This window comes from Salvia splendens, chromosome 11 (genome assembly GCF_004379255.2).
Source record: "Salvia splendens isolate huo1 chromosome 11, SspV2, whole genome shotgun sequence".
Lineage (NCBI taxonomy): Eukaryota > Viridiplantae > Streptophyta > Magnoliopsida > Lamiales > Lamiaceae > Salvia > Salvia splendens.
In genome coordinates this window covers 24,442,675-24,456,245 of record NC_056042.1, presented here as the reverse complement: position 1 = coordinate 24,456,245, position 13,571 = coordinate 24,442,675, and the positions used below count along the sequence as shown (strand labels likewise).

The 13,571-nt window shown below is 35.6% G+C and overlaps 1 protein-coding gene across 1 annotated transcript; it reads right to left on the bottom strand.

The window, feature by feature from the left end:
- Positions 1-283: 283 nt before the first annotated feature.
- LOC121756260 (eukaryotic translation initiation factor 5-like) lies at positions 284-3,162 on the bottom strand. The gene is made up of 2 exons (XM_042151758.1): positions 3,008-3,162; positions 284-2,233 (listed from the first exon to the last, which is right to left on the bottom strand). The coding sequence occupies exon 2, from the start codon at positions 1,888-1,890 to the stop codon at positions 559-561; it is 1,332 nt and encodes a 443-aa protein (XP_042007692.1). The 5' UTR covers positions 1,891-2,233; positions 3,008-3,162; the 3' UTR covers positions 284-558.
- Between the last annotated feature and the right edge of the window lie 10,409 nt (positions 3,163-13,571).

Genomic DNA, 13,571 nt, shown 5'->3' with positions numbered 1-13,571 from the left:
ATGATCAAATTTATATTTTCTTATGACTCACTTTTTCAAGTTATGAAATGCTAGTGAGAATCAAAATTATTTTTAATAATTTTCTTTTCAGAACTAAGTTATTAACCAAAATCATCATTATCAATATACTTTTATAATGATCCAAAAATTATAAATAATATATGTGATATGACCCAATAAATCAGATTTTATTTTTAATTATGCCTATATACTTTAGTTATATAAGAAATCGAATGGGAACACATTCATAGACCACCAATTGATTAATAACAACCACCAGCGATTTAATAACTAAAGAAAAATGTCATTAATAATAGCAAACGAAACGCAACAGAAGCACTGAAGAAGAGTTTCTTAGAACAAGAAAGATCTCTTCCAAGACGCTAAACAACAAAAACTTAAAACCACTCCACAATAAAAACCTGTGTCCGACGGCACTTATTGATGACGACGACAACAACACTGCAACAGCATCGTTCGTGCCATGCCGTTGCAACAGACGCTAGTAGAACATAATGGGAAATTGTACTGGGAAATAAAGTAGTAGTTTGTAAAGAGTTACTCTTCTTCAGATTCAGATTCTGCGCTCTGCAGCCATTCAACGAAGGGTTTGACATTCTTCCATATTGGAGAGCTTTTGTTGGCACCAGCCAGGCCCTTCTCAAACCATTCTACTATGAACTCCTCCTCCAGCACATCGCCATCATACAAAGCCTTCAACACCAAAGCGACCTCCTTCACAGCCTCTGGGGATGCTTTCCCACAGAAGGCTTCAATGGCTAGAAGCAGATGGCGCTGCGAATCCTCGCCCTCAAGTGCTGCAACAATATAATTTTTCTTCTTCACAACCTCTTTGGAGAAACCTTTTCCAGCTCCCTCGAATAAGGCTTCAAAGTACGCATTCACAAGCTGCTGGCGAGAGCCAGAGAGAGACTCCAGGAATGATTTGATTTGAGATGCAGAAGAACCCCTGCTAACATACTCCTTGATCAACACAAAGAGTTCATCTTTATCCGCAGCAGCTTTCCCATTTGTCTCTCCATTCCCTTTGGATTTCCCTTCCCTTGCAGGAGAGCTCTTACCTGATTTTCCTTTCTCCTCATTGGCTGAGAGCATGACCATACTAGCAGTAACAGCATTCAGCTGTTCTTGGATTGTTTGTTGTGCAGCCACAGCAGAAGTGTCAGTCTGCCACTCGACATCATCATCACTGTCTTCAGCCACTTCACGATCATCCTTTTGGCTACCAGGTGGAGAATGGTCCTCATCAGAGTGGGATTTCTTCTTTGAAGATTTTGATGCTGCATCCTTGGAACTACCAGATGACACCTTCTTCTTTGCAGCCTCTTTCTTTTGCTTCGTCAGCTCTTCATCAGCTGCCTCTCCTTCCTTAAGTCGCTCTTTCTCAGCCCTCCTCAGTTTCTTGTCCTTCCCTCCCTTCTTAGCCTCAGGAGGGTTCTTGATAATGAAAGTTGTGAGCTTGTCCCTCATATCAACCTCTGATATAAAACCACAAGCAGCACATTTGAGATTGATCATCTGTGACTTAGTGATGATAATTTCAGTTTCAGGGTTCCCACAACCATAACACTGAACAAATTTCTTGATGAAATTCTCAAGAAGTCCAGCAAGCTTTGAAGTATCATGAGATCCATTGACGTGGGAAGTTCCAGTCTTCTCATCAAACTTTGATTGAGCTCCCAGCTCACAGCCAAAATACTTGGTTGTGTAAGAGGCCGGCCTACTCAAAGCCTTTGCAATGTCAACCATATTGACTATGTTGGTTTTGATGCCATTACCACGGCCCTCGATTTTTGTGATCATCCTGGGCATCTTATACCTATAGAAGGCATCATCCTTGTTTCCAGCACCAATGTTTTGCAAAGCCATTTTGCAGGTGTTGCAAGTAACAATCTATGTCAGTATGGACGCGAGGTTTCCTGTTCTGCAAGAGTTATTCCTCCAAAATTGTAAGAATTCCACAGAAAAGGAGCAGGAACCAAAAACTGGCAGTCTTGACCACGTATTTTATGACCTTGGTGTGACTTGAGATGCATACAGCCAACTAGAGGTGCCGAATTTCTATCCTTTTTCCTCTGTGAAGGACAGTACTCTCCAAGCAACCCAATTGATAATAAAAACAGAGATGCTTGCTCAGACATAAAAGAAGTTTCTGACTTGAAACACTCCACTTTTGCTGACTGCAATTACTGCAATTCCACAAGCCAAAGCCCTGCATACAAACACAAGAGTCCAAAATAAGGTAACGATGACTTTGTACTGATATAAAAAAAACCCTTCAAAAATAGAAAGTCATCCAAAACTAGGATAACACCATGTTTATCTGTATCATGAAGTTATAATCTGAACCAAGAACATGCTGTCAATTATCTATGAAGGCACTAACACACAAATTACTATATGGCAATGCCGTGTAATAATAACACCGAATAATTTGAATATTTGACACAGATAAAACCAAACAGCATATAAAGGATTCCAGTATTTCCACACACATAAAACTAACAAGAACTTCGATCATCAAGCTAGCAAAAATAAAGTTTTTCCAGCATAAAATTACTAATAACGAATAAAGATTAAAAAAAAAACTAATCCTTAACGCATACTCATCAGTTCATCTAGGAACAGACAAACGGAAACCCAATCATAATCTTCCACCTCAATTCCAGTTACACACCCACAACCCAGAGATCCAAATCGGAAAACCGGCAAAATTCAATCTAAATCCTCTGAAGCATGAAAATTCAGATTAATTAAAAGTTCATCTATCAAGCACAAACCTTAATCCAATCGAATAATATTCGACACTCGAAATTCAAATCAAAAGCAAATCCAGATCGAAAGCCCACGATTATGCACAAACAACGGATAGTAGAATAAATATCGACGATACCGCTCATGACGAATCCAATCAAAAAATATAAAATCGAAAACAGCAATTAAACAAAGCGATAAACCCCGATAGGGAAAGGAATATGAAAAATACCTTAGTTATGCTGAGAAGAAAGGAAAATATAGAGAGAAACGAGAGAACGGAAGGTAGGGAAATTCCTTAGGAGAGCGAGTGGTTGAGGAGGAACGGAAAGACATGACGTATATATAGAGAAAGTAGGAAACCCTAGTTGCGATTATTCCAATTTGGGGATAATCAAATTACAAACCAAACACCGCCTTCTAGGGACGGAGCCAGGAAATTATACTAGGAGGGTCAAAAATATTAACATACAAATAAATAAATATAAAAATAATATATATACATTAAAATATTATAGTATATTATTTTAGAGGATGATAAGTCTATGCGTATGTCAGGAGAGGGGCAAGTAAAATTATTTTTTTCTAAATTAGGGGGACAAATTAGGTGAATATGTATATATTTTGGTTTTATAATATATATATTTACATGGTTATAGAAAAATGAGGTGGGGCATTTGCCCCTTCTCACCCTATTATAGATCAGTCCCTGCCCATATAGTCTCTCTCTAATATTCTATAACTCTCTATCTTTTTTAAAATAAAAAAATCATGCATTTTTCTTTGTTAGAATTATTTATTGACGCGACATAATAGTGATGTGATCAAAGAAAATAATAAAAATATTAAACATACAAATGACGCAAGATAATAGTGAGGGGTGTGTTATATTGTTAACTACGACTAAATGATAGCCATTAGAATTTTAAATTAAAGGTTATTAGAATTTTAATATCAATTAGGCTATTAATGTCCATTAACAACAAATTTGTTATAACTAACTTTTGAAAAATATCCCAAAACTTTAAATGTATATAATTATCTCGATTTAAATTATTTTTCCGCATAACATATATCAAATTAAAGATAATTTTATAAGGATTACAACGAGATCCAACATGTATATGTTTCGATGTCAAAATTTGATACAATTTTCGTAAATATTCATAAATTTCGTTAACATCTTTATATCAATACACATCATATAAGATGTCAACACATTGCTTGTACAATGTCAATATGAAATTGTATTGACGTTGTCGTGTCTTTGTGTTGATGTATTTAATACATTGTATTGACATTGTGTTTCTAAACCCTAAATTTGATAGTTCCTATTATCTTTTTATTCTTAAAAAATGATAAACGAAATTACACATGGCAAATTGTAGACCACAAGATTTCTAAAATTCTATGGTCTTAAATTAGTTGTATTTAACAATTAAATAATGAGTTAGCAATTGATCATTGCCTGATAATAATGATATGATCAAAGAAAATAATAAAAATATTAATAATACAAATAATGAATTGGCATGCAATATTTATCTTTATAAGTCAAAATTAGTACAATTCTATTGTGTCCTCAACCGGAAGCTTCTTCCCAATTTTGTGTCCTCAAAGCAGTGGCGGACACAAGTGGAGGGGGTGAGGGGCTTAAGCCCCTCCCAAACTTTTTTTTTTATAATAAATTTATACTATAAAAAATTTCAACTTTCTTAGAAATTATCTTAAGCCCTTCCCAAGCTAATATCTTTGGGGTTTAATGGGAAGAAGATTTAATGGGAAGGAGGGGCTGAAAAAATAAAATCACCGAGAAAACGTCTTGGAACCATGGCAACCGCATATAATGGGAAGAAGAAGATAGAAATAAATAAAAGCTGTTAAACTTAAATGAATACAATATGATAATAATATTGAAAAAGTGAATCCCTATTCCCTAGTTAAACGGTGGCACGATCTTGCAAGTGTAACTACATTTTAATGATCTTACTTATAACAATAAAACTTTAAAAATTGTTTCCTAAATTTGCAAGAAACATTTTTCTATTGAACAACGTAATTTACCGAAAATTAAAAAAGTTTTTCCCTTATACAGCCACACTCCATTTAAATTTATTCCAAACGGTAGAACAAAAAAATATTGAATTTTTCTCCCACAAATTTCAAACGAGAATTACAACTTGTCTTCTTTACCACTTTAATGGGTTAGGCCAGGTCAGTTTTTTCCTTTTCTTTTGTCATAGTTCACAAATTCAAATTAATATTTTTAATTAATATAAACATATTTGTGTAGTTTTGATTGCCACATAAGCTTTAATTTGCCACCTATGTTTTGATTTTAGATCTAGGAGAAAAGTTATAAAAATCAAAAGTTCATATATTTATATTCAAATTTTAAAATTTACGAGATAATTATGCATTTTTTTATGTAATATTAGATACTTTGCTTTAGCAAAACAAACACAACAATTTTATTTTTCTTTTTGTTAATATAAAATTATATTCATCCATGAATAAATGTCCCATTGTTCACCTGCTCGAATTTTAATGCAAAATTGGTAAAATAAGAAATGAATAGAAATAAAATATGTTAGTGGAAAATGGATCCTTAATGAGAGAAAAAAATTTCCTAAAATGGAAAGTTTCTATTTTTAGGGGACTGACAAAAAACAAAAGAATTTCTATTTTTAGGGGACGGAGTGAGTATGAAAATTTTTAGTGAAGCCCCTGCCAAAATTTATTTCTGCATCCGCCACTGCCTCAAAGCATTCGTCGTCCATCAGCTCAACCGGTATTTTCTTAAAGTCGTCAATTGGGGCTTGTTGAATAATGTATTTCTGATATATTCAACTGTTTTATGAATTGTGAGGATTTTACACGCCTAAATAGGCTAGAGATTAACTACATAAGAAAGTATTTACCCTAGCTACAAATTAGGAAAAATATTCACTAAAATCATCTTCAATTAATCTCATGATTTCTTCCAATCTCCTTGATTTATTTCCAACACTCCCCCTCAAGTTAAACAATGGGATCGACCATTTTTAACTTGTCTAATCAGTGGCGGATCCATATACTTGAGATTGGGGGTGCGATATATAGTTAAATCGGCATGAAGATATAACTTTTTTTTGTCGTTATCTCAATTTTTCTAGCAAGTCACTTCATTGTATATAAAAATAGATGATATTTAAGTGTTATTAGTAGAAAGATTTTTACTATGGAGTACTATTTAAATAGAGGTTCTTTTCTAATTGAGAACTTATTTCAGTTTTAAAATAGTTTTTAATATTTAAAATAAAAGAAAATGCATCATATAATTTATAGAATTTCAAATATGAACATAATTGAAAACTATAAATAATAAAGATTAGATTCAACTACACATGCTTTTATTGTGTAAAAAATAAATGAAAAAATCAATTAATAAATTATATTACTCTATGTTTAATCGTACATTAGTAAATGCTTAAATTCAGTAATACGTAATAGTAAAAGTTAAACAGTTAATAAATGCAAACAAAAATACATACTAATAGCAATAAAAGCAAAACAGTTAACAACTAAAAGCAAAAAATAAAAGACTAAATAGCAAAAAAATACACCTAGGAGATTCGAACCCGGGTCTTACACTAAAAAATAGGAGTATTTTACCACTATGATATTCAGCATTTTGGGGGTACAGTCGTACCCCCTTGTCCTTAACTCCGTCCGCCACTGTGTCTAATACTCCGTGGAAGCTCCTCGAATCGACTACTTTGGTGAGGATATCTGCCAATTGGTCCTCTGATCTAACAAAAGGAAGATCCACAATTTTAGCCTCTATGTTCTCCTTAATGAAGTGTCGATCCACCTTGACGTGTTTCGTCCGGTCATGCTGTACTGGATTCTCAGATATGCTAATAGCTGCCTTGTTATCACAGAAGAGTTTACACGGATGTTGTGATATCAGGCCAAGTTCTGTCATAAGCTTCCTCAGCCATAGGATCTCTATTAGACCACTCCTGACTCCTCGAAACTCTGCTTCAGCACTGGATAATGTTACTACTTTCTGCTTCTTGCTACGCCAAGTGACAAGATTTCCTCCAACAAAGGTATGAAACCCAGCCGTTGATTTTCGATCATTTGGATTCCCAGCCCAATCTATGTCTGTAAACCCAAATATCTCCATACGTCCGTGATTCTCAAATAAAACTCCATATCCCGGAGTTCCCTTCAAGTATCGCACAATTCTCAATGCTGCCTCCCAGTGATCCGTTTGGGGTTTGTGCATAAACTGGCTAACCACTCCAACTGCGTAGGCAATGTCTGGTCTAGTGTGGGAAAGATAGATAAGCTTACCCACAAGGCGCTGATATCTAGTATGGTTTATGAGTTTTGCTCCCTCGATTAATTGCAGACCGTGATTCTGCATCATCAGTGTCTCAGCAGGCTTGCAATCCAACATTCTTGTTTCAGCTAGAAGATCCAAGACGTACTTCCTCTGGTTTATAAATATTCCTCTCTTAGATCCAACACCTCAATTCCCAAAAAATACTTGAGAAATAGTGTATGATCCGAGTTGTTCTATTTGTATCCATACTTCTTCATTACTTCAGTGAACCTCCCAAACCATGCCCTTGGTGATTGCTTCAGGCTATATAAGGTCTTCTTTAGTTTACACACTTCATGTCCTCTAAAGTCTCCACCAAAGCCAGGTGGGGCTTCCATATATATTGGCTTTGTTAGTTCCCAATGCAGAAAGGCGTTTGTCACATCAAACTGGTGTAGCGGCCAATCTTTATTTGCAGCAATTGAAAAAAGAACTCGGATGGTGCTCATCTAGTCTAGATCCTTCAAGCCTCAGACATACCTCCCAAGTCTTGTTCTTCATTAGTGCCTTCATTTCCACTATCATTGTCTCCCTCCAGTGCTTAATTTTCATAGCTTCTTCGGTAGTTCTAGGAATTTCTTCTTCCTCATACAGGGCAGCAGTGAACGCCCTTGCCATCTCAGTGAGATTTGCCTTAGCCAGGTTCGCCACCGAGTATCTGGTTTTTTTAGAAATACGCTCTGGGCTGTACCTCTTAGGTGGAATCGCTCTATTACTTCTCGGAGGCATTATGTACCGCCCTGTGTCACCATCTACCGCTGCATTCTCCACAACATTCTCAACGGTTTCTGTAGATAAGTCATTAGAAATAATTGTACAATCTGATCCAGTACCAGGAATTACCTCAGATATCACTGGAGGAGGATTGTCGGGAGGTGGCGGTTGAGGAGGCTCTACAAGTGACAAGACGGGCTCGGCAGAAGTACTAGCTTTCTCTATTGGTTCCACGTTCGAGTTTCTTGGTGGTGACATAAACCAACAAGCACCGCCACGCGCCGCCGGACCCAACCGCAGGGGAGGAGGATTCAAACCGGACAAATCTAAGCTATGGTGTTCTCATTGCGGTAAACAGAAACATACCAGAGAGTCGTGTTTTCTCTTGGTAGGATTTCTCGAATGGTGGGACGAAAATCAAAAGGCGAAAGCCCGATTGGCAATCGGGGTAGACGATGGCAACGACGGTGGATTGTTTCCGACGGGAGGAGGCAACCGTGAGGCCACCAATCCTCGCGTGAGAGCCGGAGATGGAACTCCCAGAATGGAGGCGGCGGAAGACGAGGAGAGGAGGTAGTAGGAGAGGCGGGGTATGCAAGGATGGGAGGAGGCGGCGGAACTGCAATTGCAATTGGGAATGGAGGTAACGGGCAAGAATTAAAAAAATCTAGCCCAAATTCTCAGTTACAGTCAACACCCCATATTTCCCTTAAATTGCAAATAGTATCCCATTTCAAAAATATTATTCAATCTGCCCCCAAATGTGTTGTTAATTGTAGAACTCGACCCCAGGCTTTAGAAAACCATTTTATTACCCCAAATAAGTTTGAAGTGTTGGATAAATTGCCTATTGCCTGTACTGCAGAATATAAGCCTAGTGAAAAGGAGAAGAGTTGGATTTTTTATTGTGGGGCAACTGATACTATGACCCATGATAAAAATGACTTTGTGAATTTTAGTGGGGCATGAAAAGTCATATTCAGACTGCAGATGGGAAATTAACATCATAGAAGGAAGTGGAACAATTGAAATTTCACCAACTTTAAAGTTGCCGAATTGTCTTTATGTTCTGAAATGTCCATCAGTCATGTAACAAAGGAATTAAATTGTACATTACTAATGCATCCAAATTTCTGTGTTTTACAGGATATTAGGACGAGGAGGATAATTGGGCGTGGCACTGAGCGTCAAGGCCTCTACTATGTTGATGAGATGGCTCACCACGGCAGTGCCGCGATGCTATCTCACGGATCTGCATCTCGAGAAGCTTGGTTGTGGCATCGACGTTTTGGTCACCCGTCACCTGGTTATTTTAAATTTCTTTTCCCGAATTTTTCTCATCTCAAGGATATTAATTGTGAGTCTTGTGTTTTGGCCAAAGGCCACACACAGCCTTTTAAATCTAGTGAAACTCGTGTTAAAACTCTTTTTTCCTTGGTTCATGCTGATGTATAGGGCTCTGCGCCTATTGTTGGTGATCATGGTTTTAAGTATTTTTTAATCTTTGTGGATGATTATTCTAGAATGACTTGGGTGTATTTTTTGAAAAACAAATCTGACGTATATGCAAAATTTGTTTTTTTAACATGATTCAAACTCAGTTTCAAACCACTATTCGAACCTTTAGATCGAATAATGGAAGAAAATTTGTTAATAAAGAGATGTCAGAATTTTTTCAAAAGAGGGGTTTAATTCACCAAACTTCTTTTGCTTATACCCCCGAACAAAATGGAGTCGCGGAGAGGAAAAATAGAATTATTTTGGAAATTACCCGAGCTTTGTTTTTTGACTCTAAAGTTCCAAAATTCTTGTGGCCCAAGGAAATTGCCACATCTGTGTACTTGACCAATCGTCTTCCTACAAAAATCCTAAACATGAAAACTCCTCTTCAGACTTTATCTACATTGACTCACGTACCAGAACCTCTTACCCTACCTTAGAAAATCTTTAGGTGTTCTGTTTATGTCCATGTCCCTAAACACGAGAGAAATAAATTTTTCACCTGCGCTATAAAGTGTGTCTTCTTGGGGTACAGAATAAATCAGAAAGGGCATAGGTGTTTTGATCCCTCTTCTAAGAAAAATATTCACTAAAATCATCTTCAATTAATCTCGTGATTTCTTCCAATCTCCTTAATTTATTTCCAACAGGGCCTCCCAGCTACATGTCCCGAATTTGTTAAGCTTCATCTCTTCATCCTGTCGCTGTCTAAGAATATCACTTGTCCAACCTTTGTTAGTGGCCAGACACGAATCACTATCAGTCGGTAGTGAACAACTCTGTCCACATACACGCACTGACAATAAGTAAATAAATAAATGTGTCAGATACTTTGTCAAGTTACATTAAATTCAATGCATTACGTATGCAGTACATCACTCACCCCTTGAAAGCATATTAGCCCTATGAATGATGCACTTGAGCCCGAAACCCAAGCTCAACGTGTGGTCCATCACCGAGATAAGGTAGCCACACCAGTTCATATTTCTTATCCGATCCACATCATCGATATAGTGGAGAATCTTGGGCTTGCACATCCCATCGCACAATGTCTCGATGATTGCATTCTCCATCAAGAACATGAATAGTTTCTTCAAAACGGGACCCCCTTCGACGTCATGGATTATCAATTCCCCAATCTCTGCAGGAGTGCACATATACATGCCCTTATTACAACGGTTTGCGACGATATCATTGTATGCAAAGTTTTTTTGCTTTTTGCCAGTGCGTTCAATGAGGATTGGACCTTTTGGAAAACAAAGGTCAGATGCACATCGTCCTCTCCAAGGTGCACGTTTTCATCAACAGCAAACGCTATCCGACAATGAAGTTTGTTGAAGGCAGACAAAATCAAGTGTGCTAAGAAACCAGGAACTTCTGGTATATTGTAGTTTAGGATATTTCAAATCCCAATTCGCTTACGGCTTCAATTTGTCATGGATCGAACATCTTTAGACTATGTTTATCAGCAACTACACAACCAACCACTTTTTTAATATTTAATTAATTTATATCTCCTCCACATCATTTCTTCACATCATCAATATTCATCCAACCTAACCAAACTATTTTTTATGGTTTATCAATGACCATCCAACCACACCATTATACATTTGTTGTTATATTAATTTTCAATTATAATATTACTACATAAAATATTGATTATTCTAATCCTCTTCTATAGTTAGCAACAAATGAAATTAAGAAATTAAAAGAATATGAAATTGTATGAAAGAAAAAGATTATAGGAGGAAAAAATGATATTTTTTGTACGCAAACTATAGCAAATGTGGTATGTATTTATAAAGGTTGAAAAATTATAAGTTTTGGTATAATTTTTATAATTATTTAATATAACATATTTAAGATATGTAAATTTTAAAAGAAAAAAATTATCAACCACTGAGATTATGCCTTTTGGCACAATCTCATAGGATGAATGGAGGGAGACGTGGCAGTTGGTGGTGGGTGTGGAAGAGACCAAGGTCTTGGAGAGAGAAGGACTACTTCCTTCAATTTTCTTTTTTTTTATAAATGGAAATGAGGTGGCGGTCGACCACTAGAGACAGATAAACATGGTCTTATATACTCCATCTGCCCCATTAGAAATGAAACGTTTTCCTTTTTGGTCTGTCCCATTAAAAATGAAACGTTTCTATAAATGGAAACAATACTCACTCTACTTTTTCTTCTCTCTTACTTTACTCTCTCTTCATTAACTCACAAAACAACACTACATAAAATCCCGTGCCGAAAAACAAATGTTGCATATTTAATGGGACGGAGGGAGTACTTCACAAAAGGGGTGCGGTATAATGCTAACTTTTCTTAAATTACTAACTTGCTAACACATCAACGTAGTTTATTAAAAATGTCAACACGATCACATTAAAATGTCAACACATATTTGTGTTGACATTTCAACACAATGTATTAAAATATCAACTTAAGTTTATGTTGACATTTCATTATCATCGTGTTGACATTTTTAATACACTACGTTGATGAGTTAGCAAGTTAGCAACTTAATAAAAGTTAGCAACGGATCACACCCCCTTCACAAAATCTATCGGACACCTCCTGAAGTACAGGCGGTTGTCTTTCTTGGTTCGACTCGGTCCTGCAACATCTTCTGCTTGCACTTTAGCAGCCTCCTTTTGTTCAGCCAATCTATGGTGAAACCGTTGCGCAATTGCAAGGGGAACAACGTCATCAAGGCATCATCGTATTCTACCCTTGCCAAGTCTGAAGTTGTCCAAAACAAGACATCATGAATGTTAAAGTGCAATAAAACAAAATAATGTAACAAGGCTGCAACATATAATGGCTTTATCTGCCTAAATAATGTAACAAAACATAATGTAAATACAAACGCCTCAATAATGTAGCACTTCTATCAATTTATAGTACACATTTATGCAAATAATGAATCTAAAGTAATAGTATATCATTCAATTGATAGACTCAACTTTAGGATCATGTTAGAATATTGATATATGTCGTGTAAGAATATAATTTAAATTGAGATAGTTATAAATAGTTTTTTGTTTATTGATATTAATACTCTTAATTGATTTTTTATACACTTTATTGATATTCGTGGCTGGATGATCTTATGCATATTATTTAGTTGGAGTTAGCAATTTAAGGGTGAGTTAACAATATAACACCCCTATATATGTGACAATGATAAAATGTAAACTCTAAATATTGTACAAACTCCAAACTATGATCTTGACTGTTAGAAAATATCAACAGATGACAAAATAACATCAACAGAAAATGTCAAAACAGTGTCAACAGTTAACACTGTTTTGACATTTTCTGTTGATGTTATTTTATGTTGACATTTTCTAATGGTCCAGATCATAATTTGTAGTTTATACCATATAGAGTTTGTATTTGATTACATCTCTATGTATATATGTATTATATATGCGTGTATTCTACTGGCACAGACAAACGTGCATATATATATATATACATGTGTAGGGTCCTGTTAGGTCGAGATTTTTGGGCCTAATTGAGAACTAAGATGCATTTTCAGCCATTCATTCACAATTTTCTCGCGATGTCAACTGCGGAGACATTATGTCAACTAGGGTGCATAATTGTCATTTTTGCGCAATGTCAACTACAGAGACAATACGTCAACTACGGTGTCAACATCAAAAGTTATTTATGTCAACTATTATGTCAACAACAACATATTTTCATGTCAACGACCTCTATTATTTATGTAACCAACAACGTTTTACATATAATATATGTAAGTATATGTAGTTGACATTATATGTATGTAGTTGACATTGATTATATATATAATTGATATGGATTGTACACATAGTTGACATTATATGTGTATAGTTGACATGAATGGGGAGTGTTATATTGTTAACTTAGTACTTAATTGCTAACTACAATTAAATAATAACCCTCAGATATTCAAATCAAGGGCCTAGATCATCAGGCCCTGAAATGTCAATACGTTCAACAAAAAATGTCAATAAGGGTATTAAAGTCAATTTACAACATATTAGTTATAACTAACTTTTGAAAAATATCACATAATTTTAAAATGCATATAACTTTCTTGATTTAAATTATTTTTTCGCACAAATCAAATTAAAGATAATTTCATAAGGATTCTAACGAGATCTCACTTGCATATGTTCCGATATCAAAATTTGAATTTTTTTTTAAAATTTTC

What these genes read in the sequence shown, in the direction of transcription:
- LOC121756260 (XM_042151758.1), bottom strand. Translation starts at nt 1,890, where the DNA reads ATGGCTTTGCAAAACATTGGTGCTGGAAACAAGGATGATGCCTTCTAT.